The 25282-nt window shown below is 35.7% G+C and overlaps 4 protein-coding genes across 4 annotated transcripts; 1 reads left to right on the forward strand and 3 right to left on the reverse strand.

Moving 5' to 3' along the window:
* Nucleotides 1–183: 183 nt before the first annotated feature.
* Nucleotides 184–2362, reverse strand: LOC115995705 (14-3-3-like protein C). Its single transcript, XM_031234814.1, has 5 exons — nt 2253–2362; nt 1615–2145; nt 831–953; nt 628–744; nt 184–433 (listed from the first exon to the last, which is right to left on the reverse strand). Exons 2-5 carry the CDS (start codon nt 2086–2088, stop codon nt 377–379), a joined length of 771 nt encoding a protein of 256 aa, XP_031090674.1. The 5' UTR covers nt 2089–2145; nt 2253–2362; the 3' UTR covers nt 184–376.
* Nucleotides 2363–3194: 832 nt separating this feature from the next.
* Nucleotides 3195–6693, forward strand: LOC115995696 (serine/threonine-protein kinase SAPK2-like). Its single transcript, XM_031234803.1, has 9 exons — nt 3195–3855; nt 3991–4065; nt 4794–4895; nt 5340–5393; nt 5473–5565; nt 5668–5760; nt 5855–5959; nt 6035–6133; nt 6272–6693. Exons 1-9 carry the CDS (start codon nt 3736–3738, stop codon nt 6542–6544), a joined length of 1014 nt encoding a protein of 337 aa, XP_031090663.1. The 5' UTR covers nt 3195–3735; the 3' UTR covers nt 6545–6693.
* A 69-nt stretch (nt 6694–6762) lies between these two features.
* On the reverse strand, nt 6763–14704 carry LOC115995665 (F-box protein At1g78280). Its single transcript, XM_031234769.1, has 16 exons — nt 14250–14704; nt 12979–13089; nt 12825–12880; nt 12588–12730; nt 11850–12047; nt 11573–11772; nt 10528–10627; nt 9866–10441; nt 9547–9669; nt 9353–9433; nt 8948–9276; nt 8567–8821; nt 8227–8311; nt 7904–8093; nt 7266–7434; nt 6763–7129 (listed from the first exon to the last, which is right to left on the reverse strand). Exons 1-16 carry the CDS (start codon nt 14429–14431, stop codon nt 6991–6993), a joined length of 2937 nt encoding a protein of 978 aa, XP_031090629.1. The 5' UTR covers nt 14432–14704; the 3' UTR covers nt 6763–6990.
* Nucleotides 14705–16116: 1412 nt separating this feature from the next.
* Nucleotides 16117–19778, reverse strand: LOC116025508 (phospho-2-dehydro-3-deoxyheptonate aldolase 1, chloroplastic-like). The gene is made up of 5 exons (XM_031266753.1): nt 19133–19778; nt 18701–18975; nt 17898–18174; nt 17548–17793; nt 16117–16592 (listed from the first exon to the last, which is right to left on the reverse strand). Exons 1-5 carry the CDS (start codon nt 19709–19711, stop codon nt 16341–16343), a joined length of 1629 nt encoding a protein of 542 aa, XP_031122613.1. The 5' UTR covers nt 19712–19778; the 3' UTR covers nt 16117–16340.
* Nucleotides 19779–25282: the final 5504 nt, after the last annotated feature.

The following is a 25282-nucleotide window of genomic DNA, read 5'->3' on the forward strand; positions in this document are numbered from 1 at the left end:
CCAATCAAAGTGAATAAATCAAGTAAATTGAAATTTGTTGAAACTCAACTCAAATCATGGTTTTGGTTTTTGATCTTTGCCTGCAACTTCCTAGGAGTAACTTGAATTCCTTGTAATTTAGTAAAATAAGCTTAACTCGGAAGAGCAAAGAAAACAAAGGGAAATAATGCTTGATTTACCATGTAAATAAAACTTTCAGAACCGTATAAAGATGAATACCAAATGATTTAAGTATTTGTATTAATAAGCAGTTCATTCTCAATGACTGGAGAACCCCTTAAAACAGAAAACCATAACATGGGAAACAAAAACAAACTTCTTCTCCAAATTAAAACAATCAAGGAGAAGTGAAATGCTAATGTGAAGGAATCCACCCTCAATGTTGATCTTCTTCTTTCTTGGGGTTTTCCTTGATCTCATCAGTTCCATCATCCTACAACACAACCAAGGCATCAAATCTTTAGTATTCAACATTTCAAAGTAATGAATGTATGTGCATTTGAGCAGGAAGAAAATTATTCAAAGTAATGAATATATGTGCATTTGAGCAGGAAGAAAATTATTCAAAGTAATGAATATATGTGCATTTGAGCAGGAAGAAAATTATTCAAAGTAATGATGGACTACCTGCATATCAGATGTCCATAGAGTGAGATTGTCACGGAGAAGTTGCATGATCAAAGTGCTATCCTTGTATGACTCCTCTCCCAGGGTGTCCAACTCAGCAATTGCTTCATCAAAGGCCTATAGCATGGATGGAAAAGGTATAAACAATCACAATATCAAACAAAACTATGCAAATAAAACTAAGCGAACCCAGAAATCCTTACCTGTTTTGCAAGATTACAAGCACGGTCAGGATAGTTCAAAATCTCATAATAAAACACAGAGAAGTTAAGAGCCAGCCCAAGACGGATTGGGTGTGTAGGTGCAAGTTCAGCATTCGCAATGTCCTACAAGCAATCAAACAAAGTACAGGTAAGATGAAAAACAGATTTTATTTTTGAATTCTCATAAAACAAATTCATTACACATTGTTAAGATAAGATATATGCAAAAAAAGGAACATGTAGATATACACCCATCCCTAGTCTTCCCATCCCCCTTTTAGTTTTGGCATTATACAGAGGCGTATATGAGATCATGTTCTTCCAACTTCAAACAATATCTCAAGTACTTTGAAACAAGAAAAACCAGTAGATTGAAGTTCAGTAAAGAAAATATGAACTATCACCCCATGGATTTGTTATGTCAAGTATATGATTGGAGACTTTGATCAAAATGCTTAACAAGTCCGCAACTTTTTAACAGGTACGAATCGCGTGAACCTAACATGCCCGAAATCATTTGAAACACGTAACTGTTATGATCTAATTCAAGGGTTCAAGAGCTTATTGAGTCAATTTTACTTGCCTTATGACACCTCCCTACTCTACAAACTAACAATAGAAGACAAAAAAAAAAAAAGATTCATACTTCACATAAATGATGGGTGTATAAAATAGGTTAATAGAGATTTCGCAAGACTGCAGCATTCAGATCAATAAATCTTTGTAAATTGTAATTCCAAAACAAGGAAAATAAAAAAAATAAAAATAAAAAAAGAGAAAAAACCTGAGCGGCTTTGTAGGCAGTGAGAGTGCTCTCGGCAGCCTCCTTACGCTCGGCGCTGGTCTTGAACTCAGCGAGGTAGCGGTGGTAGTCGCCCTTCATCTTGAGGTAGAAGACCTTGGAGTCACCGGCGGCGGCGGAGGGGATGAGCTTGGTTTCGAGGAGCTTAAGGATCCCATCGCAGATTTTGGAGAGCTCAGTCTCGATCTTGGATCTGTACTCGCGGATAGCGTTGACGTGGTCGTCGTTCCCCCTGGACTCCTCCTTCTGCTCGATGGAGGAGATGATTCTCCAGGAAGCCCTGCGAGCACCTATGACGTTCTTGTAGGCCACGGAGAGGAGGTTTCGCTCCTCCACGGTCAGCTCCTCGGAGTCTCCGAGGGAGGACGACACCTTCTCCATGAACTCCACCATTTCCTCGTACCTCTCGGCCTGCTCCGCCAGCTTCGCCATGTACACGTTCTCCTCACGCGCCATCTTCTCCTGTAAGAATCACGGATCCCTCCCTCCTTGGGTTAAGAAACTAAGAGAGATCTGGTATGAATGGAAGGAAATGCAAGCAAAGCTAATAAGTTATGTAGACAGAAATTTTAAAAAAAAATTTAAAAAAAGAATTGAAGAGAGAGTAGAAGGGGCCGTGCCAGCGATGGTTTTCAGCTTTTTGATTTTTCAAACGAGAGGATGAGAGACGTCTTCGGATACCATTTTGTAGGGGTTGATTTCTGTGGGCGATTCTCAGCCCTTGGATTTCCGACATCTTCAATGTTACGACTCCCCTTTGATATTTTTGTATTTTTTTTTCACTAGTTTATTTTTAGATTCTTTTTGTGTGACCGGATTATAAGATAATCTAATTAACCAATAATTAAGACAATAAGTCCAAATTTTCAATTCAAGATTAGTTTGGGAGAATCTCAATCAACTTTTAGAATGACCAATTAACCTTTTTGGTTTAAACATGACATATATAGATAATTTAGGTTAATTTATCTCATTGTAGTCCGTTGTCGAATAAGATTACATTACAGGATTTACTCGGATACACTCTTAGATAATGATTGTAAATTTTTGTCACGTCACTCAATTAAAAAAATAAAAAATTATCGTTAGGGGCGTTAATGTTAATCCAAAAGGCAGGGCGTTTGTGAGCCTAGTTTAACGCCAACCGTCCATAGTGGCGAGGGCGGAGGGGACGGTGGCAACTTGTTTCCTTTTTCTATTCTTTCTTCTTTTTCTTTTAAAGATTATTACACATCATGAATTTTTTTTTTAATTTTTTTTTTTTTTGTCTTTTTGCTTAATGTTTTGTTCTTTTACATGTTGCTGTCGAGATGCTAGCTCAATAAAAGGATCCAAATGTCTCATGGGCCATGTTTTATAATCTTTCGGCCCAATGAAGTCCAAAACTGGGTCGTTTTAGAAAAAATGAGCTGGGCCAAATATTAGGGCCCAGAAAAGAGCGGCCACTCCGCTTACAGCGTGGCAGCTTTTTCTTCATTGCGAAGGCAAGAGGTGAAAAAAGAAAGGGCAGTGCAGCGTTGATTTATCCACTCCAGTTTTTGAGGTGGTGGAAATCTAGAATGACTTTCTTGATTGCGGTATGTGGGACCCATTGGTGTCTGCCAAACAATTCCGGATTTGGATTCTCCAGCTCCACACTGCCATCGTTGTTTTTGAAACTTCTTCCGAATTGGGAGCAGTGAAAGAAAGAAAAAAGAAAGGGGATAGAGAAGAGGGAAGGAAAGAGAGAGCAAAAAAGCATAAAAACCTCAGACAGAGAGCACAAAATCAAGGTTGTCGCGTAGTGTGATAGGTGACACATTCATGCCTCGTTCTTCTAACCTTCCGCTTTATTCCACGTGTGTCTAATCACTTCCCACTCGCTCCGCGGTCTTCCCTAACGCAGTCTAGTCTACTCTCCCCCCGTTGAGTCGTTGCGGTGTTCTTTTCTGCTCATCAGATCACACTGCCAAACCCACTCGTCTTTGGTTTCGGTGCTTTCTTGATTCTGAAGCCCAGCTGGTTAAAGCTCCCATTAAGCATTTCAGGGGATTGCAAAGAGTGGGAAAAACCAATAAAGATTTCATCTTTTTTCTTGAAATTCCAATTTTATTTGTTGTTGTCATGGATGCCTACGAAATTGTGAAGGACTTGGGGTCGGGGAATTTTGGGGTTGCTAAGCTTGTGAGGGACAAGAGGACCAAAGAGCTCTTTGCTGTTAAATTCATTGAAAGAGGGCAAAAGGTTTTTTTTTTTTTTTTCTTGAGTCCTTTTATTTCTCTATCTGGTTAGTTGTTTGTTTCCTTTTCTGTTGTGTAATAAATTACTGAGTATCATTTTCTTTTTGTGTTTTGTCTCCCTTATTTCTATGGGTTGCAGATTGATGAACACGTGGAAAGGGAAATCATGAATCACAGATCATTGAAGCATCCTAATATAGTCAGATTCAAGGAGGTAGCTCACCTGGCTACTTTAAAGAGTTGAATTTTCTGTTTCTTCTCATTTATGGAGCATTAATTATATGATTGATTCTTTTCAAGCAATTAAAATCCTCTATTGCTATTTGCTAGTTTGGTGGTGAGAATTTTTATGTTGTCTAAGTCATCTGATGGTGTGCCATTAAGGGTTAGGTTGCTTTCATTTCAGAAGATTCCTGTTTTTTCCTTTGGAAACAAGGTTTTGTCCTTATAAAGTAGGACATGGATGTTGATGCTCTGTATCACATATAAATAGAATGAAAAAGACACCCCCCTTATAAGTATTGATAAGCTGAGTTTTTTGTGTGGGAAATGAAGATATATAGTAGCATGGCTGTGGATTGAATATAATGGAGTAAGTTGATCTCGAACTTCGACCTTCAAAAATGAAATACTGTGTAACTCTGATGTCTGATAGATACATGAATGGCATTCTGAGCTCATTCATAGAGAGGCTACAATAGTGGAGTTGGAGAATTTGCACAAAAAGAAGTTTGTGGAAATATCGTGGTTTGAGTTGCAAGAGGATCTGGATTTCATTGTATTATGCACTTATTATGTGAATTTATAACCCCTTTTCATTTGAAATACTTTAGAAGAAATTTCAAAGATTGTTAAGCGGCTATGAGGTTCCCTTTTCCATATTGTTGCCTGAGTTTTGCTATACTTGTTTTGGACTATGAGAATGGATCTGGATTCTTCCAGGTCTTGCTGACACCGACTCATCTGGCAATAGTTATGGAGTATGCTGCCGGAGGAGAGCTCTTTGAAAGGATATGTAGTGCTGGAAGGTTTAACGAAGATGAGGTATGACCGTATTACATGATGAATATAGATATAGTTCATTGATATCTCTTATGTTTCAATCCGTATTATGTATATGCATCAATCTCAAAGATGAGCTAAAGGTTAACGAGAATTGTATTTTTTATATGTTTCTGGAAATTTGGAATTGTGATTCTATTCAGTATCTGTCCCCCCTCTTGTCAAAACAGCTTGACTTAGAAAAAGAAGAAAGAAGAAACTAAGTTCTAGTGTGAAACTGAAACATCTCAGCTTGTTGCTATTCTATTTAGCTATGGCCGAGTATTCCTAAGTTCCATTATCCTGAAAATTATGCTCTTCCCTAGTTTTGATATCACGGTCACCGCTTCTGTTGCATCTAGATGTATCTTGTCCTCCAACTGGCTAATTTTAGTATTCTAGTATTTAGTGGACCGATTGCTTGATCTTTCTTCTTGTTTGGCTCAGGCGAGGTTCTTCTTTCAACAACTGATATCAGGCGTCTGCTACTGCCATTCAATGGTATAACATCAAAATGTAGTTTTATTTTCCCATTTCTTGTTTGTTGCTCATACTCCACATATTTATGTTTGCGTTGCAGCAAATCTGCCATAGGGATCTCAAATTGGAGAACACATTACTAGATGGGAGTATGGCCCCGCGTGTCAAAATATGTGATTTTGGGTATTCTAAGGTCAGTATTTTTTATTTTATTTTTAAACATTAAAAAACTGATTCTTATGATCATATAAAATTTATGATTTAGCAAACTAAATCCTTTTAAACTTGTTTGTAGTCGGATGTGTTTCATTCTCAACCTAAATCAACTGTGGGAACACCCGCTTATGTTGCTCCCGAGGTCCTGTCAAGGAAAGAATATGATGGGAAGGTGCTAACCTATCTCATATTTTCCCTCTCGTACTACAATTGGAATCATTTGTTGCATTAATGACATTTAATCGAGAAACCATTGAAATCTTTAGCTTGCAGATATCTGGTCTTGTGGTGTCACATTGTATGTGATGTTGGTTGGAGCCTACCCTTTTGAAGATCCAAGTGATCCAAAAAATTTCAGAAAGACCATTGTTGTGAGTAACTATCTCCCAATCTTAAAAACACCCTTCTTGAGATTCATCCTTTTGATTGCTATTTCCGGATTACAGAAAATACTCGGTGTCCAATACTCCATTCCTGATAATATTCGCATTTCTGTTGAGTGCCGGCATCTTCTATCAAGAATTTTCGTCACTAACCCTGAAGAGGTAAACTATTTTGATTCAAGAACCAACTCCATTTTAGATACATTTGAGTTCTTCAATTCAATCTTTTGCTTTGTTATCTGCAATGGAACATGTACCGATACCTTGATATACAGTTGAAGCTATTTGCCTGTTTTTCAGAGAATAACCATTCCTGAAATAAGAAGGCACCCATGGTTTCTAAAGAACTTGCCTGTAGAACTGATGGATGGAGGCAGCTATCAGTGCATGGATGTAAATAATCCTTCCCAAAGCATGGAGGAAATATCGTCGATAATTCAGGAGGCAAGAACAGTGGTTCAGTTGCCCAGAACTCGAACGTATTCTTTTGGTGGGAGCATGGAACTTGACGATTTGGATGATGCTGATATCGAAGATATAGAAACAAGTGGTGACTTTGTGTCTCAGTTGTGATGGGAACCACAACTATACAAAAAAACAAATGTTTTAACAGAGGTGTTATCCCAAGATTTTCTCAGTGGTTAATTTCCTTGGTGTGTAACATTTGTGTTTATAATGTGAAAAACAGTTGAATATATTTGAGCAAGTTATAATTTTGTCCATAGTACACCATATACTCATACTCAAATACACAAATATTCTCATAATATAACACCAGGACTTGTTTCATGTACATGGCTCATAATTGTTCCTTTATTTATTAAAAATAAAGATTTGTCATCATAGTTGCCATACATATTGACAAAATGTATGCCATGTCTACGTACAAGTAAATGTTAAAAGGAGTTAACAAAAATAATGAAGAGTGTATATACCCCAAGGCTAAATGGCAAATGTTAAAAGGAGTTAACAAAAATAATGAACAGTGTATATACCCCAAGGCTAAATGGCAAAGATGGCTAATAGGAGCCCTTGTAACTGTTGAGATCTCCCCATACAGTTTCCTCCACTTCTTCCCATGATTTTGCTTTCTTAAGTTCCTTCCAGATGCTGAAAATAGCTCCCAAAACATTATCATCATGTAGAATACAGTAGCACCTGTATGGACATAAAAATCGACAGAATTAATCTGTCTAGTATATAACTTGATCCCGAAACGGATAGAGGAGCTAGATTTAGAAGAGTTGATATGATAGATTAATGAAATGTAGCATCTGACTAAATGCCAACTTACATAGCTTGATAAGACAGTCGTGCACATTTGCTGTTATCTGATGCTACTCCATTCAGATTTTGTCGCCCTAATAATGGGAGTTTATAGCTTTCAAGAAAATGCTTCAATAAACGTGAATCTCCTCTGAACATATCCAGATATATTGGAATCAGATCTAAGAGGGGGTCACCTGTCAAAAGTAACTGGGTCAAATAAAATTGTAGCAACCTCCTGTAAATGAATGACTAAAATTTAAAATTTATGCTGTATTCATTTGAGTATCTTAAATAGCTCAGTGAGTGCTGCAAATTGCAGGTGGACATCAAAGCAATTGAAGCTAAGAATCAGATCAAAATGCAATTACCTTCAAATGTTATAACTAATTGGTTATCTGTGACGGGAATTCATTTTCAAAATATAAACATGAGAGAGTCCATATCAGATTTATTTGGTGTTGCAAGCAACTGGATAAGTATTTTATGTTTTAGTTTCTTTATGTAAATACAATTATTTAAGAAAAAGTTAGAAGCAAAATTAAATCTATTGCCACTAGGAAAATTGGTTTCATATCTCCAACAGGATAAAAAAGAGAGTTCAGTGATAAAAAAACCAACATAGCAAAGTAAAATTACTTCAGAAGAAATTAAGTTAGAACTCACCTATAGACAAATTGCTGAAGTCAAGTATGTGGGTTGCAAACCATGAACTTTTCTGCTCACTGTGATCACCGTTAGTCGAGTTACTATTCTCTGCTGAGCAAGAGGTAAGGCAAGATAGTTCCATGTGGATATTGTCATCCATTATATCTGAGTGTATCCAGGTGCAAGACTTGTCAACTCCCACGGTATCCTTAATAAGGGTAAAATCAACAATCAATGTGTATATTGTGAGAATAAGAGTGAAAATTTTGGAGCTCCCATTCTTGTTTGATGGAGAAAGATCCAAAAGAATACTGGTATATTAAGAGAACCCCAAAACCAACCTCAGACACAAAAAGGAGCTTTGCTAGGTTGTCAGGGAGGTATTCACTGACTTTCTCAATCAGAGCAACAGGAATTGGATCACCCCTGCAAATTGGGGGAAAAGATTTAGACAAGCCCAATATTTCTCAAACTTTAAGGAATTCCAGGTGGTACATGATAGCACGAGAAACTGAAATATTGTTTAAAATTTGCATTCCTGACAGCTTATGGTAGCTGGTGAGGTCATTTGCAACACTGAGAATAAAGATTAATAAGGCTTAACGTGCTACAGAAGTACATGGACATGTTAATTAGCCTTGGGAATTAAAAAAAAAATCAATTGTAGCAAATAAGGCATACCATTTCATCAAGCGGTTAGAAACATCTTCCTTCTTCTTGTTCAGTGTTTGTATGAACAAATCCCACTCCACTGGAATACTATCATTCCCAAGAAGCCCTACACAACCATTAGACTGGGGCAGCACTGTTTCCTCGTCACTTCCTAACAATGCTGAAAAATTCAAAGATGGATATGGCACAAGATGAAGATTCCTCAGTTGTTCTCCCAGGAAGGAGGCCAAGCTCAGAGTCTCTTCCCATGATAGAGTTTCTCTTCTGCAAATAAACAAAAAATAAAATAAAATAAATAAAACAGCTGCAATAATGCTTCTGATGAAAATATCAATGAAATCAGTAACACCAGAGTATTGTGCTTGTAAGTTAAAATGATGTCCCACTTACAGATCTGCAAATATTTTTCCTCTGCATCTTCGAGTCACAACATATGGCCATACTTTCAAATTGTTACTAGTCTCCAGTTCATGTGCAGACATTCCTGCCTTTTTATATTCAAATTGTCCTTTGCTCCATATGCCATATGGATAATCCCCCAGTTGATGTTTACCAAGAAGTGGAACAGAGTTAGAAATCACCTCAGGAACGTCTTTTCCATCCCAAGGCACAATTCTACACAATCCATTTTCAATATAGAGAATCCCACTGGCCAAAACATCAGGAATATGCTCTTTCAAAGGGGAGTCGACTTTCTGAAGAGTACTGTAAAACTCGAGCTGAAAATGTGTAAACATGAGCATAAGAATACAGTAAAAATAAAAGGGTGTAAAAGAAAGTGGACAATGAAGATACCTCAGTCCCTAAAGAATGAAGTGAAGCTTCTAACCCTCCTTCAACCAATATCTTTATGACATTGTTGGAAACAAGATAAACCTGTCATGAAGTAGAACTTAAGAATCCAAAGATCAAAGTATATCTTTTCCAAATACACATGCATATATATAGCAGTTAAAGAATGAAAGTTATGTTCTTGCCCAAATACTTACGGGATTGCTCCCTGTCCCAACAGGCAGCCTCTCATCTTCTGTAGGTAACGGTAACTCATGATAGGCACAAATTTCCTCCATACATTCAAACCATATGCTAGAATTCAAAGCAATACAGGCTCCCTGGGCCAATTCAGATTAAAAAATGGCTAGGAGTCAGACATATAGATTAAAAAGACAAATAGAATTCAAACCAATTCCGCCCATGATTATAGCTGAATTTCCTATGCGATTTATTTTATATATTGGGTGGACAAGCCAAGGAATTCAAAGCATCAAATCTAAGCACGGAGAAGCACTGAATAAGAATAGGTTATACCTTCCAAATTAGGTCCCTAAGCACTGGTCTTCTATGCCAAAGCCGTGACAACCATTCCCTCATTTCTCGTTGCCCAATACAGTTACTTAAGCTCCATAAAGAATTGTAGTGATCCCTTTCTTTATCCAAGAACATGGCTAGGAAGTTTATATCATAAGAAAATTCCAGATTGCTAGTGTCATTAAATTCAGGATCAACATTTCTAGCAGTTTCACAGTCTGAATCCTCGATGTGTTGGGGAACTTTAGTCCTCTTCTCTTTCCTAGACAAGTCTGAGTAGCTAAAATCATTTTCCACACTCTGTATATTCATTCTAACATCCTCAATGACATCTTCATCCAAGGCAAGCAATCCAGCACGGCAGACTCCTTTGTGTCTGTAACCAGGAGCCATATCCAGGCATACAAATTCAAAATTTTTTGAATTCACAAAATTCTGTGTAACAGCAATAGTGGTCTCCAAATTTAACACACAATGCCACCATCCACTTGGTACAAATATTGTTTCTCCAGGGTGTTGTGTACATTCTATTGGCTTGTCCTCATCAGCAAGAAGGGGATAAAAGTCCAGCCACCACTGAAGGAACATGAGAAGAATATATTTAATTAAGAAAAAGCAATCGTGTATATATATATATATATATATATATATATATATATTACCTGCAAAGATGATGGAGTGTCAATATTGACATCACCATCTTCTTCATTCACATGCACAGTCACTCCTGCAGGTACCCTTCCAGGAGGATACAATGCCCACCTGTTTAAAGCAAAGATATTACTTTCCACTATTGGACTGCTCACATATGTAAAGCTTACTAAGTATAAATTGTTCAAAAGGCTTTCAAAGGCAAATGACCTATTTCACCTGCTTGTCAAATGCATATAGATTATAGGCTACATTTTCTCCAACCTATAAGCAGTCCTACAATCACACTGTTCTTTTCTTTTCTAGGTACTCCAATTTAGACCATTAATTATGTGATCTAATGAATTACTTATACTTTGAACAAAACATGCTTTAAAATAAACTGGCAGCCAGGGCGCAGGATTATGGAAGGTACAGACCAAGGGAACATAAAAGTTTTGTATGGGCCTAGAGCAGAATATACAAAGAACAGAAGAAAACAAAAATTATTATTATTATTATTATTTTAAAAAAAAATAAAAATAAAAATAAAAAAGAGAAGAAGAAGAAGAAGAAGCTGACATATATATACACACACACACACACATTATCCCTATGTGCATGGATTAACTTCTCTTTTGATTACTCCGTATTAAAAAGGTAGTAAAACTTAAGTGTTGGTTTCATCATTTTGCAAATTAAAAAGTGTGTTCTAGTTTACGACAGAGTATATATTGAAATTTACCTGAAACTCATGCAATGGTCTTTTTAATATGTCTTCAATAATAGTAAACTGTTTTCATAATTGATTATTACTGTAATAGTTAAATATTTTTAGTAAAAATCAATGATATTAATAATTTTGATAGGATGAAAAGACTCATTTGTTGATTTATAGATTACACGTTGCATAGACTGAAATCAATGTAGTATATAGTACGTAGTACTAATTATGAGATGTTGCTTTATTACTATTACATGTTTTGCCACTCAGAAAAAGGTCCTGCCACCACCACTTTAGTAGGGCAAGAAAATGCATGAACTATAGAGGTTTGTAATCCTCAAGTTATCATTTACCTTTTACGCCCACATAGGAGAGTATTCCATGCACTAGTAAGAGCAGGATCAACATGCCAAGATGCACCAGACCTCTCTGGTCCAATAATCAGCCATCTATAAGGGGGGCGTTGTTCCCTATCCAACACATCAAAAAAATCTTCTTGGAAAAGGTGTGGAACACTATAATCCTCAAGTAGTCCAGGAGCAACTTCCCCAAACTGTATAAATCATGTATCTCATTAGTACAAGTGGCAGGATAAACTGCATGAGATGAAAACTAATGCAATGAAGGTACCTTCTCATCAAAAATATATAGAGGATCCTCATCACGCTGAAGTTGCGTGTAAGACACATAATCTTTAAGTTTCATAGTTATTTTACGAGGACTCCTTTGAGATATTTTAAATGTCGTATCTCCATACTTCAATACTAATTGCTCTGTTGTCCATGTATTACTAGCAGGCCAAGAATCAGCTAATCCAGCAATCAAAACCTGTTTTGAAGTGTTAGTGCTTTGGTGGTAATCCATGTGAGCATTAAAGCATATATAGCACTATAACTATCATGACTTGTCTACTCATTATCCCCATCTCTTTATATCAGTTTGCTAGGGCATGTTAAAAGAAAATCAAGAAACAAATGAGGTGAGAATGGCTGGAATGATTCCATCAACATAATAATTGCTCCATTGGTTCCATTTTATATGTATGGTTCATTTGACGAGCATTGGCTCTACTTATTTCCAAGCCCAATTTTTATACCAACCAATTTAATGTTTGCAAATAAAATTTATTTAAGAAATATTTTAAAAAAATTATTGATACAAAAAGCTCCATTTTAAAATTGAAAGAAAATGACAGGATAAAAAAGGGGGACAGAAGAATTGGTGTGACCTACAAAGAGTAAGTATGACAAAAAAAATGGGACAAGAGTACTAATTATGGAGTATTAGTTAATTGAAAGAAGGATGCATCGATTCTTAACTTCATATTAGTGCACATTTTTCATTTTAATCAGTCACAAAACACCATACCGGTTTTTGTCCGTCATACTTATCATGAAACTCTTCCAAAGAGAGGTTTTTAGACCTTTCCACATTTCCATTATCAAAAGCAAAACCATTCAGTGTAGTATAGCACCGGTATAGTCTCCTATACAGAAAGAGAGAATTGAATCCTGCAACAGACAGAATCCAATCAAAGTTGGCAGAAGAAGGAACTGACAGAATTGCTAAAGGAACCCACTAAACCCTAAATTAAACTTCCGTTACCATCAAAGCGCAGTGGTTTCTGGCAGAGTATATCACTTTCAATTGGCAAGTCCATCCTACACAAGAAATAAATAAATAAAATTTTATTTATAAGAAGATCTGAGAGAAGTGAGATACAGCATAGCAAATTTTCAGAGTGTTTTCAGAACCATACTGATGCATTGTTGTTTTCTTCCAGGAACCTTTGTACTGCAGCGGATGCTGTAGATTGTTAAGACATAGGCTCAACCAGAGGGGCTCCTCATTGCAAAATATGTACAATACGCTACAAAAGAAAGAAAAACACCCCAAAAATAAATAAATAAATAAACAAATAAAACATGAGGAATGGACAGGTGGCATTAACATTTTCCTTTAACCTAAAATCTAAATGGCATTTGTCAGACAAGAATATGGAATTGGAGTTGAATGGTTGCAACTTGCAAGTAAAATTATTAGACTAAACTTTCTTGACCATGACCAAAGCATCAATGATAACTTCTCAGGAATAGACAAGCACATTTAAAATGCTCAATTTTAGGACAGTACACCTCCAATTCCTGTCTTACTATATTATCATCCACTTATTTGAAAAATATTTTCTCCTTGTACCTTTGCAATAGAAAATCTCAGTTTTTGTAAGCTGTATACCATCTTCCCTACACCTTTTTCCCCAACATCTCAACTACAATGTGAAGAAGGATAATGTGGATACACTACTGTCAAGAATCTCCAGCACAATGTGTAGATCATATAGTGTTTGCAAGTCCAAAAACATTTCTTTTTCATAAGCCCTTGCACAATGACGCAGGCATATTAATGTATAAATGGAAAGGCCAACAGCCAATTCAGCAAATATGACACAGAAGCAGTTATTAATCCATTGCCATTGGTATTATCAGTTTCTCTATCAATTGCTGTCAATTTTCCCTATCAACTGAGACTGAACCTGACCAGCAACTCGATCCAGATATATGTCCACAAACAATTAACAGTGAGAGAAGCTCCAATGTATTTGAAATTAATTTTTACCCTGTAGTATACTGGAGTTTCAATAAATTCTAATGCAAGGATATTCCAAAATAAGCTATTCTACTTGCAAACAATTCCTATCGAATTAACTCAACAGAGGCCCAGAAAATATACAAAGATTATAACTTTAGACCCTTTGAATTCAAGTGTCATATTCATCAGAAAAATCCACATACAAAGAAGTTATGTATCTAAAATGTTAACGGACTAAAGAAGAAACAAGAAAAGGCAATCAATGAAATAGTGAAAAAGTACACATGTTTACCAATTCAAATAAAAACACATTCTTTAACAAACACAGCTTCATAATATAGACGCCGAGCCATTTGATAAAACAATAAGAGAAGTTCAACCTAGTAGCAGAAAATGCAAGCTAAATTAATTGTGATAATCGGTTGGAATTATAGTGGAGACCTGCTAACACAAGCAACGCGAGCTACGTCTCGGGGAGATAGATAAGTCAGAATGGCGCAGAGAATTTCATCAGGAATAATTCGCAGGTCTCCTAGAGCGGAGAATCGCCGATCTAGCGGCGTTGCCTCAATAGGCCACGGTTGTGATTGCTTTGGCGATTGAGAGCTCTCTTCCACCTCCATTGTTTAATGCTTTAAGATGAAACCAGTAACAGGAGAATTGAAATTAATAGTCTTAGGATTTTGGCTTTTGTATTGCATTTGAAATGCGCATGGCGTAAAATTTAGGCAGCACGGCGGCGCGTGAGAATTGCTTTAATTTCTTGAGCGCGGCAATAACGTGTGCGAAAGACACGAACGCGCCATATCTACGACCTTTGCGGAATAATTTCCTTTTCTCTTTGCTGGCTATATCGTTTACTTTTAGGTCGCGACGCTGTATGCGTCATTTGCGGGCTAGGGCTAGGGCTAGGGATCAAAATACGTTCTAATTCTTAGATTTTATATTCACCATTTGAAATTTAAAAATATACCTTATTCAAACAAAGTATTTATCACTAATATTCACTTTAATATTAATAATTTATTTTATAAATAATAAATTTGATAGGACAAGATTGCTTAGAGCACTCATATCAATTAGAGACTTTACACAATTTTTTAGGTGACACTGAAAGAGAGGAGTGTAAGAGAAGAAGGAAAAAGTAATATATATATATATATATATATATATATATGACGCATGTAGACGTACTAGTACAATCCAACAGACGCGCCAACGGGTGTGTGCATGCGCCCAGCTAGGCACCTGTGTTTGGTACACACGAAGAAAAGCAAAGGTCTTTGTTGCCATTTCAACAACAGTAAATCCCACAAAAGTCTTGCCCTTGCAGTAGTAAAATTCAAAAAAAAAACAAAAAACAAAAAACAAAAACAAAAAACAAAAAAATCACCCCACATCAACAAAAAATCAATGCAATTTTTTTGTATTGTTCCAAAAATCCTCTAAAATTCATTGACATGGATGATCTTAGAAGTATGATGAGTAATATAATTTGTCTCAATCTTAAGCCATAGAATGAATGACTAGTCTACTAAGGTGCGTGACAATCGCATAGACCAAGTAGGCATTAGTCAAGGGTGCATAGTTTTTTTTTTTTTTTTTTGGATTACTTGGGCTAGTAGTGATTAACTAGGGTGTGTCAATCAAGGTGGTTGAGTACTGATTAGTAGAGGCACTCGATTATTCACATGATCATACTACCAAATCTACAACTTCACGTGCGTAATGAAAACAAAATTTGAATCTAATCTCAACTAAAAAAATTACTAATATAAAAGGTAAAATGAACTATTCAGTTGAGTACTGAAGATATATTATTTGAAAATATATTATTTGAGTACTTAAATGTATATTTAAAAATGACGATGTAAGATTATTCTAATGTATATATACACTGTGTACTGTGTACATATATCTTTTATATTTAATAAACATAGGGAGGACTTGTGGGCCGCAAGCCTGAATGAACTAGGCCCGTTAGGTCCACTCCTTCACGGGCCATCTTTTTTGTAGTTCTAATCTAGGTTTCAACCCACTTTGATAGTTAGGTCCACTCCTTCACGGGCCATCTTTTTTGTAGTTCTAATCTAGGTTTCAACCCACTTTGATAGTACTAACTACTAACTACTAAGTATCAGCTGAGAAACATAATGTAAAAAAAAACTGGGCGTTGATAAGGTTTTAAAGCTCAAATAATCTACCGGGCCTGGGTGGTAATGGGATTAAACTACATCATAATAACATTTTCCTTCATCTTTTGTACTCACCTGAACACATTCATCTCCATAGAAACAGCAGAGACGTATTCACAATCACTGTATTTGCGCAAGCAAAATTTTCTTTATTCATAGTCACATAGGAAGCGAAATGCCGGAACTCTCATACAACACATTCTTCCAGTATGCACAATAGCTCACAACATAATCTAGACATGGTGTCATCAAACCTAGGAGTATTAATACAACCAACCATAATTTAAGGAAAATGAAAGGGGACAAAAACAAAGCATAGCAACCTCAAACACCCTCTCTACAGTCCTGATGTGCTTCCAATTCTCCTCTTTCTCAAGCGCTCCGCAATGATGAATGCGAGCTCGAGGGACTGAGAGGCGTTCAGCCTAGGGTCACAGTGGGTGTGGTAGCGGGAACCCAGATCGTCAAAAGTCACAGTTCGTGATCCACCAATGCACTCTGTTACGTTTTGGCCCGTCATCTCTAAGTGCACACCTCCTGGGTTGCTTCCTTCTTGCTCATGCACATCGAAGAACGCTCTCACTTCAGCCTGTTGCACAGCGATGATAAAGTTAGGGAATTTGTGGCGTTTCTTTGATGAATTCTCAAAACATTTTCTTTTAAAATGAAATATAGAAGACTAAATGTCTCTACCGGATGAACTATGAAGTCATTCTTAGATTAAATTTTCAAAACATTTCCGTGCATCTTCTAGGAAAAACCCAGCAAAAGTTGGTGGCGGAAAAAAACCAGACAACAGAGCACCTACCAATCAATGTGGTCCCACTAAGTAAACCAACCCACATATGGAGACACGCAACTACCTCCCAACTACCATTGCAACACACATTCACTGAATGTCTAGTTTCAAGCAGAAAATGATATGTTCTCTTGCCTTGCATTTTCCACTTCAACTTTTACGAGTGTCCTGTCTAGTTCACCTCATTGGCCTTATTCTTGTGAAGGGACATGATGGCACTACCTACTTTGCCATCACTTGTGGCTGGTTGACTTAGCAGCCCCACACCATAGAACGAAAAACTAAATTATCAACTTATCAAATAATTCACTTAGCCCCGTAAGTGGAACCCTCTATGGGGCTCACAAGATTCAATATACATCTCCATAATTATTGATGCAATTGTCCATTCCCATTGCTTTCAGAGAATTATAGAGTGCTAATAAGTACTACGGAGTATTTAAAAGCTATAATCTTAAAATGCCTGTTTGGCCAAACTTATTTTGAGCCTTATGACCCCTATCAACTCAAAAAATTAGTTGTGCCTAAAGATAGTAATTTAAAGAGAATTGTAGGGGAGTAAATAAGAGGAAAAATCATCTTATTGAAGAAGCTATCTGCTGTGCAAGACAAGATCACTATCACCTAGACACCTACTCACCTAGTTCATTTGTTTTTCTCTTTTATTCCACTAGAACCTAGAAGGCATTGGAATTGGATATCATTCAAAGTCTGAGGAATTAGAAATAGGAACATAAATACTTACCCTGATAGAATCAAAGGGTCGAGTCTTAAGACCGCAGGGAGCTTTAATAGTGTTTCCATGCATAGGATCAGAAACCCAAGTGACAATTTGCCCTGCTCTTCGGACTGCCCTGATTAAATGAGGAAGCTTAACCCTCATGTTTTCTGCTCCCATTCTTGTAATTATTGTGATCCTCCCAGGTTTGTTCTGAGGATTCAAAATCTCAATGAGCTTGACTAGCTCATCCGGATTCATCTTATCACTCACCTATAGTATAAGGCATTCAATTAGCATTCCAATTCAAAGACCTTTTACGAAACCACATATTCAAAACTCAAAGAGGCCACTAGATAGTAGATAATAGTAGTCACCTTAATCCCGAGAGGGTTAGCAATTCCCCTCAAGAACTCAACATGGGCACCATCTAGCTGCCTGGTACGCTCCCCAGCCCAAAGGAAATGGGCAGAGCAGTCATAGTACAGTCCAGATGTTGAATCCAGTCTGGTAAGTGACTGCTCATATGGCAAATGCAAGCACTCGTGAGATGTCCAGAAATCAGTGGTTTTCATGATGGGATGGTCCACTGTAAGACCAGCAGCAGACATAAACCCAAGGGCCTCATCAACTCTATGAGCCAGTTCACGGTACCTGAAAAGCCAAGAAAAAAAGAAACAAGTCGGTGATTATGTATTCTATTACTTAGGTTTAGACCACCTAGAAATGAACAAATATCAACCTAGTCTTAAGACAAACTCAGCATCAAAATCTAGAGTTAGACTAAATTCTAAAAAGAGTAACTACAAGGAAGGGTCGCGCATCAAAGCCCTTTTACAATCTCAAGATATATTATCAGAACGAACAAATTCATGGACTAGGCGAGATAATAAGTTCCCCATCTTACACATGCAGTAAGAGACTAAGAGTTTGTTGTTTTTGTCCGGTCTTTCTATTTTTATTTTGGTAAAGTAATGGTCATACAAACAACCTAAAGTCTACTAAGGCCAAACAATAGACTTTGAAGAAAAAGCAGAGTGTATTGCTTTCATTTTTTTAATGTTTCCTCTCTTTCTTTGGTTTACTTACAAGTGATATATGGTGCACCAAATACAGTATGATAAGGCAGAAATACACTAATACATTCCTTATAAGAGTAAATTAGGATAGCAGAATATACCTATCGCCCTCGCTTTGCTCTGTGAAATCCAAGTTCCATTGAGTGACCCTCTGCATAGCTGCATACCCTCCAGTGGCAAAAGCCCTCAACAGATTCAGAGTAGCTGCAGATTGGCAGTATGCTCTGATCAGCCTCTGAGGGTCTGGAGTTCTTGACTTTGCATCAAATGCATCTCCATTTACATTGTCTCCCCTGTAACTTGGCAACTTTACACCATCCTTCTCCTCGAATGGGTCTGATCTTGGCTTTGCAAACTGCCCAGCCATTCTTCCCACCTATATATATACACATATGCACATATTTATAACAATTTTCCAGTTGATTGTTTATATATCATAAATTCCATTTACAGTACACAAGAATAGAACAAGACAGACAATAATTGTTTTAGAAAAGATTGAATTTTTAATTCGTTGGTCAAGATTTTCTGACCTTAACAACAGGCATTTGACCGCCGAACATGAGAACGGCGCCCATTTGGAGGAGGATCCGAAAAGTGTCCCTAATGTTATTGGCATTGAACTCCTTGAAACTCTCGGCGCAATCCCCACCTTGGAGCAGGAAGGCCCGGCCCATTGCGGCCTCCCCGAGTTTCTCCTCAAGGCTGCGAGCCTCTCCGGCGAAAACGATCGGGGGAAAAGACTCGATGGTCTTGAGGACCGTATCGAGCTCCACCTGATCCGGGTACTCGGGGAGCTGCAGCGCCTTCTTGGATTTCCAGCTGTCCACGGCCCATTTCGCCTTACCCGCTTCGGGTTTCGAAACGGTGGTAGTGGCCGTGGCGGCGGCGGAGGCGGAGGCGGCGGCAGGCGGGGCGGGCTTAGAAGAAGACTTGTCAGAGACAATGGGGGATTTGGAAGAGTCGGCAGATTGGATGGCTTGAATTGGCTTCACAGATCTGACGTTCTTGGTGGAGAAAACATGGGTGTGGGAAGGCAAACTAGGTTGTTGGGTTGGAACAAAGGTTTTGTTTCCGAGGAGAGAGTTGGCACCGCTTGCACTTAGAGCCATTTTTCAAGAACGATGATGTTTGAGACGCTCTGCAGACAATGAGTGGCACCTGAGAGAGGTTGAGGGGAAAAGCAGAGGGTTTTATAAGCGCAGGGTTGCAATGGTGGGTGGAGGAGGAAGAAGAAGGGTGGGCCCAGGGGTGATGTTGGTGGTAGTTGAGGGGGACTTTTTGGTAATTTCGGTATTGGGACTAGTACAAGTCAAACATGGTTTGGTTCCCACAATCCCACCTACTTAATTGGGGTGTACAAGTTTCACTCATTTTTGTTACAACTAATCAATTAATACAAACTGAAATTTTATAGTTAAATTTTTGCCAAAAAAGTTTGCCACTTGCCATGTTACGGTGCACTGAACTTTTGTTTTTTATATGCCAGTTCTTGTAAGGATTATTACCTTACTTCACAAATGTTTCCTAAAAGAATTATTTGAATAAATCACATTAAATCTCTTTAACACTATTGTTTTTTTAATAAAAATTACCTTAAAAAACATGGTGTTGTATGGTTGGTGGATTTTATGAAGAACATTATTGGAGTGTGTGGGGCTGCCGGGTTGAACTTAGTATCGCATATTCAAAGAGTTACAACTTGTAGGAGCTTATGGTCTGATAAATATTTTTGGTGTAGTTTGATTCAAAACAAGTTATTTGGCAGTCGACGAAAAATGGCAACATATTTTGATTAAATTAGCAAATCTTTGAAATGTCATTTGAAACACTATTCGGATAATAGAATATAACTATGCCCTTGTTCAGTTCTTTCCATTTTTATTTTTTATTTTTTGTTCAACTCTTTTTTTTAACCGTTCGCCCGAAATTCTTCTTAGAGTTCATTTGTCACTTGAGCTACCTATTGAATTTTTATTCAGCTCTTTCGTTAATATTATTAGGATGTAAAAGTGCTTGAAGCCCCACCCCATTATCTATTGCCAATCATGATGGATGGAATATCCCTCCCTCACTCCGAACAAGTTAAGGTGGTGGTGAGCAGTGAGCTAGTTGTGATTGCTAAAGTGTTCTCTTCCAACTTATTTAAAAAAAAAAAAAAAAAAAAAAAAAAAAAAAAAAAAAAAAAAAAAAAAAAAAAAAAAAAAAAAAAAAAAAAAAAAAAAAAAAAAAAAAAAAAAAAAAAAAAAAAAAAAAAAAAAAAAAAAAAAAAGACGAACAAATAATTATGCAAGTTATTCCGCTCCATGTTACAATTTTACCCCTGCAACATAATTTATAGAAATGCCAAACACAGCGCAGCCCCAACGATGAGTTGACGACACCTACCAAACTACCATCTCCCTCCGCCCGTGCCTCTCGCAGCTTTCTAAGATTTTAAACAAACAAATAAATTTGATTTTTTTTATTTATATAATAATATTATGTTATTACTAATTACAATAATAGAAAATTAATAATTATACCAATAAATTATTCTCCAATTTCTTTTTATTTTTCCAGTAAATAAGTACGATGAATCATGCAAAATACAAGCCCCACCGAAAAATAATTATTACACGGAAAATTAGCACGTGATTATTTTACGTCAATTTCCAAATAATTTAATATTCGCACATTACTTGGGATATTCCCATTTGTAATACGGAGTAATTTCTTCCAACAATTGACATGTGAGAAAAAGCAAGGCTCTTTTATTTTATTGTTTTGTCACTTGTGAGAAGTGGCCAATATTATAAGCTATCATATCACTTTGAGATTTTTGGAGTTAAAACACTTTGCCATTTCATCTCGTTTAAAAAAAAATAAATAAATTATATTTAAGATTTGATAGCATCAATAAATTAACTTTTTTATTGGGTATATGACATATGATATTCTCATTCGGCACATAACGTGAAATTATGGCCTCGATCAGTACATCTCTGCCGAACCTGATGTTTTTATTAGTTATTACAGTCAATTTAAAAACAAAAAATAGCTTGAAAGATGATTTTTTAGTTCTTCTCATACATAATTGTCACGAAAGTTTTTTTATAGCTAACTTTTAAACATTTATTAAAAGAGTAATACTATACATCCTTTATAAAATTTCACTCATGATTTTCGCACTGACGTGACAGTATCTAATTGAGTCATTTAGTACTTGATTACAAGTATGTGAGTTCAACCAATTCATAATATCAATAAATATAAGTCATATATAATGAGAAAAAAATTTATTAGGAAAAACTTAAGAGGGAAAAATATAAATTTCCTTATTAAAATAGTGTGCATCAATCTTTCAAAAAATAATATTTTATTAAGTTATTTCGATTTTATCATTTTATATATATACTATAAATGACTTTTTTTTCCATAATAGGTTTAGTGGTTTTTTTTTAGACCCAATATCATAAATGAAAATGATATATACTATAATAGCAAAAGATAATATATGGTTGAAATTGTATGACAACTACCAAACACAAATTGACATTTCAATAAATGGTTCACGAGTTTGATATAAGTGAAGAAATGAGAAGGATATTTATTATCAGTATCAAAATCCGACATTAACTTATCATATAAATTCATAATAAAATAAATGACAAAAGTAAAACTTTTCGCCACACAAATTTAAATATAAAAATTCAAATAAAATTTCAATAGAAATTCTATGTGAATAATAAATAAAAACTCAACAAGGCTAATTCTGTCATTCAGGCAAAGTTGGCCATAATTCATTAATAATCTTGAAATTTTTTGTTTGAATATTTCTAATCAGGGATACATACAAGTTTGAAGGTCAAATTAAGAAAATAATATAATGCTTCATCAACACTTCATATTGACCAAACCCCTTGTGTGTAGTAGGTGAGGATATATTATTTTATTCTTCCATTTTCTTTGTGATTAAGAGAGTGTGTAAGATGTGATCTAATAATTAATGGGAATATTATAAGGAAAAGAAATTAAATAGATCACAATTTGGTGTGTTTTAATGCCGGCCAAACACATGTTATATAATATTGACAGCATATGAATATCTTCCTCTAATCTTGATTATTGTCGTGTTTGGATGTATCAGATCTAATATCCAAAAAAAAAAAAAAGTCAAAACATTTTTTTTTTGTATATAACACATGTTTCATGACTTCGCCATATTATATGCTGGACTCTTTTAACATGTTATATGGTATATGAAAGAGGTAAATCTTGAATTTATTAGTACATTTTGTATACAAAAAATCTTTACCAGGCCACCTGCTTAGTTAAACCTCCAAATGGCTTCTCAAGTTCTCAACTCTTGATTGGCGAGAGCCCCTAATAACTTCTCATGTTAAGTTTCTAGTGAAATTCGATCATCACCGTATCACCGGAAGCAAAACTAAACATTAATTGACCGATCACTTGAGCTAGATACTCGGGTGGGGCTAAACATTTAATTTACTCATATGCATATTTGTACTCACCACTTTTGTTTGCATTTTAATAAATTAGGTCAATTAGTAAGCAGTTTGTTACCCTTGTAAAGTGCGTTCTCCCTCTAGGTAAGAGTCAAAATCTGCAAACATATTTCAAGCTAAATCCAAATTTATCTAATAAAAGTTTTTTTTTTTTTGTATTTTTCTTTTGAGAACATTAAAAAAAAAACTATAATTAGACGTAATCGGAGTTGAAATATGAAGAATGAGATTTTTTGTTACGTTAGAGTAATTTTATATTTTCACTTTTAAATTTTTTAAAAAATAAATGAAAAGTTTCACATACAATGAATGTGACAAAAATACAAGGGCATCCCCAATCTTTCCCATTCACCTACCCCAATACCTAAGTTCTTTAAGCCATGACCACCAGACTTATAATTGTTATTGTTAAATATTTTAAGCTATGGCCACCGGGACCATTGCGAAGTGGCCGTGATCAATCTAGCTTTTCTGGTTAGACCAAGAATCGTGGCCCCCATAGAAAGCTGGTCCCGGCATTATTTTTAATGTCTATAGTTATTTTGCCTTCTTTTGTGCCCCTCATTCGGGTACTGAGAAGGATGTCAAATAAATTGTGAGATATGCCTTAATAAGAAATGACAAAGTGTTTGTTACACTAATATTTATAAAGAATATGATTTTGAATTGCAACTTTATTTTGTGGTTGTTATTGGTATAAAAAATTACTCGACATGTAAACTTTTACATCATTAAATTATATTAGGATTGTCTCTTTTATTTTTATTAAGATGACCCCTAGATATGTTTGAGGGATAATGTAACCTTGATTTTTATTTTTATTTTGCAAACTGTAACCTTGATTTTTAAAATAGCTAAAAGTCCATAACAATGTCCATAATTTTGTCATTTATAAATCTATTTTGGTACAAACAAATTAAATAAAAAGTAAAATTAAAAAATAACTTATTTGTGGGAATGTTTATTTACTATCCTATGGAGGAACTCTTAGCTAGATTGATCCATGTCATAATCTTCCATTTGAAGTGGATTTCACCTAAAGGCTTTAAAGCTCTAGCCCAATCAAATAGAGAGAGAGATTTATCACATCTTTTGAGTTTGTAAAATTGATCAGTCTAGAGTCTAGACTGTCCGTGTCAATTAATATAATAAATATAAAGAATAATAATGCTACTAAATATTTTTTAGAAAATACAATAATTTATATCTTTGACAAAATTGAATTAATTTCTTAAAATTTATCAAATTACCGAATATACTTTTTTTTTAGTACGTATTCGTCATTATTGCATGAAAATTGTAGAATTCTCAAAATTATGTTGAGAAAATGCAGAAATTAAACATACATGGGTGTCATTTTGTTGGTAGAGAATATTCAGTGGACCATATAATATTTAGGACTTGTGTACAACCTTGGAACACATAGGCAAGCACCTTATGACCAATGTCATATAATAACATGTGTATGCATGAGTAGCATTAATTTAATTTATAGATTCTGAACCTTATGAAGTTTGGACACCAGATTCTATAACAAGTTCAGTCGTTGGGCCCATATGAGAGGATGGCTTTGTCATCTAATGTAAAATTAATGATTTTTATCAAATCCCCATTGATTACTCTTTGGATTACAATTGGTAAAAAAATTATATTAAATAGATATTACCTTATAATAAAGTTTATAATAATATAAATATGATATGCTATTCCACGTCATTAATAACTAAAATTTTATGATTAATTATCATGTTTTTAAAGTTGAAAATTAGCTGTCATGCACCTCAAGATATTCAAAGCTAGTAAGACTACATGCAAGATGCTAAGAGAGAATTCATATATGATGCAAGATGAGAACTGAGAAGGGAATTTAATAGAGGCACATGAGGCAATGATCTGTTGTTACATCTACCGGCGGGGGCACAGTGACCAATAATTATGTTAACAACGTTCGAAGGAAACAAAGGACTTGTCGGTCGGTCACAGTTTGCACGTTTTTTTAATTTCAGATCCAGAGGTGAAAGTGAGTGAAACTGTGAAAGATATACACATAATTTACTATATAACGCCATAAAAGTTAGAGAAGACGACATAGCAGGCCAATACAAATTACAAAGATCGAAGATGAGTTTTTTTTTTTTTTTTTTTTTTTTTTTTTTTTTTTTTTTTTGGAATTGA

This window comes from Ipomoea triloba, chromosome 1 (assembly GCF_003576645.1).
Source record: "Ipomoea triloba cultivar NCNSP0323 chromosome 1, ASM357664v1".
Taxonomy (NCBI): Eukaryota; Viridiplantae; Streptophyta; class Magnoliopsida; order Solanales; family Convolvulaceae; genus Ipomoea; species Ipomoea triloba.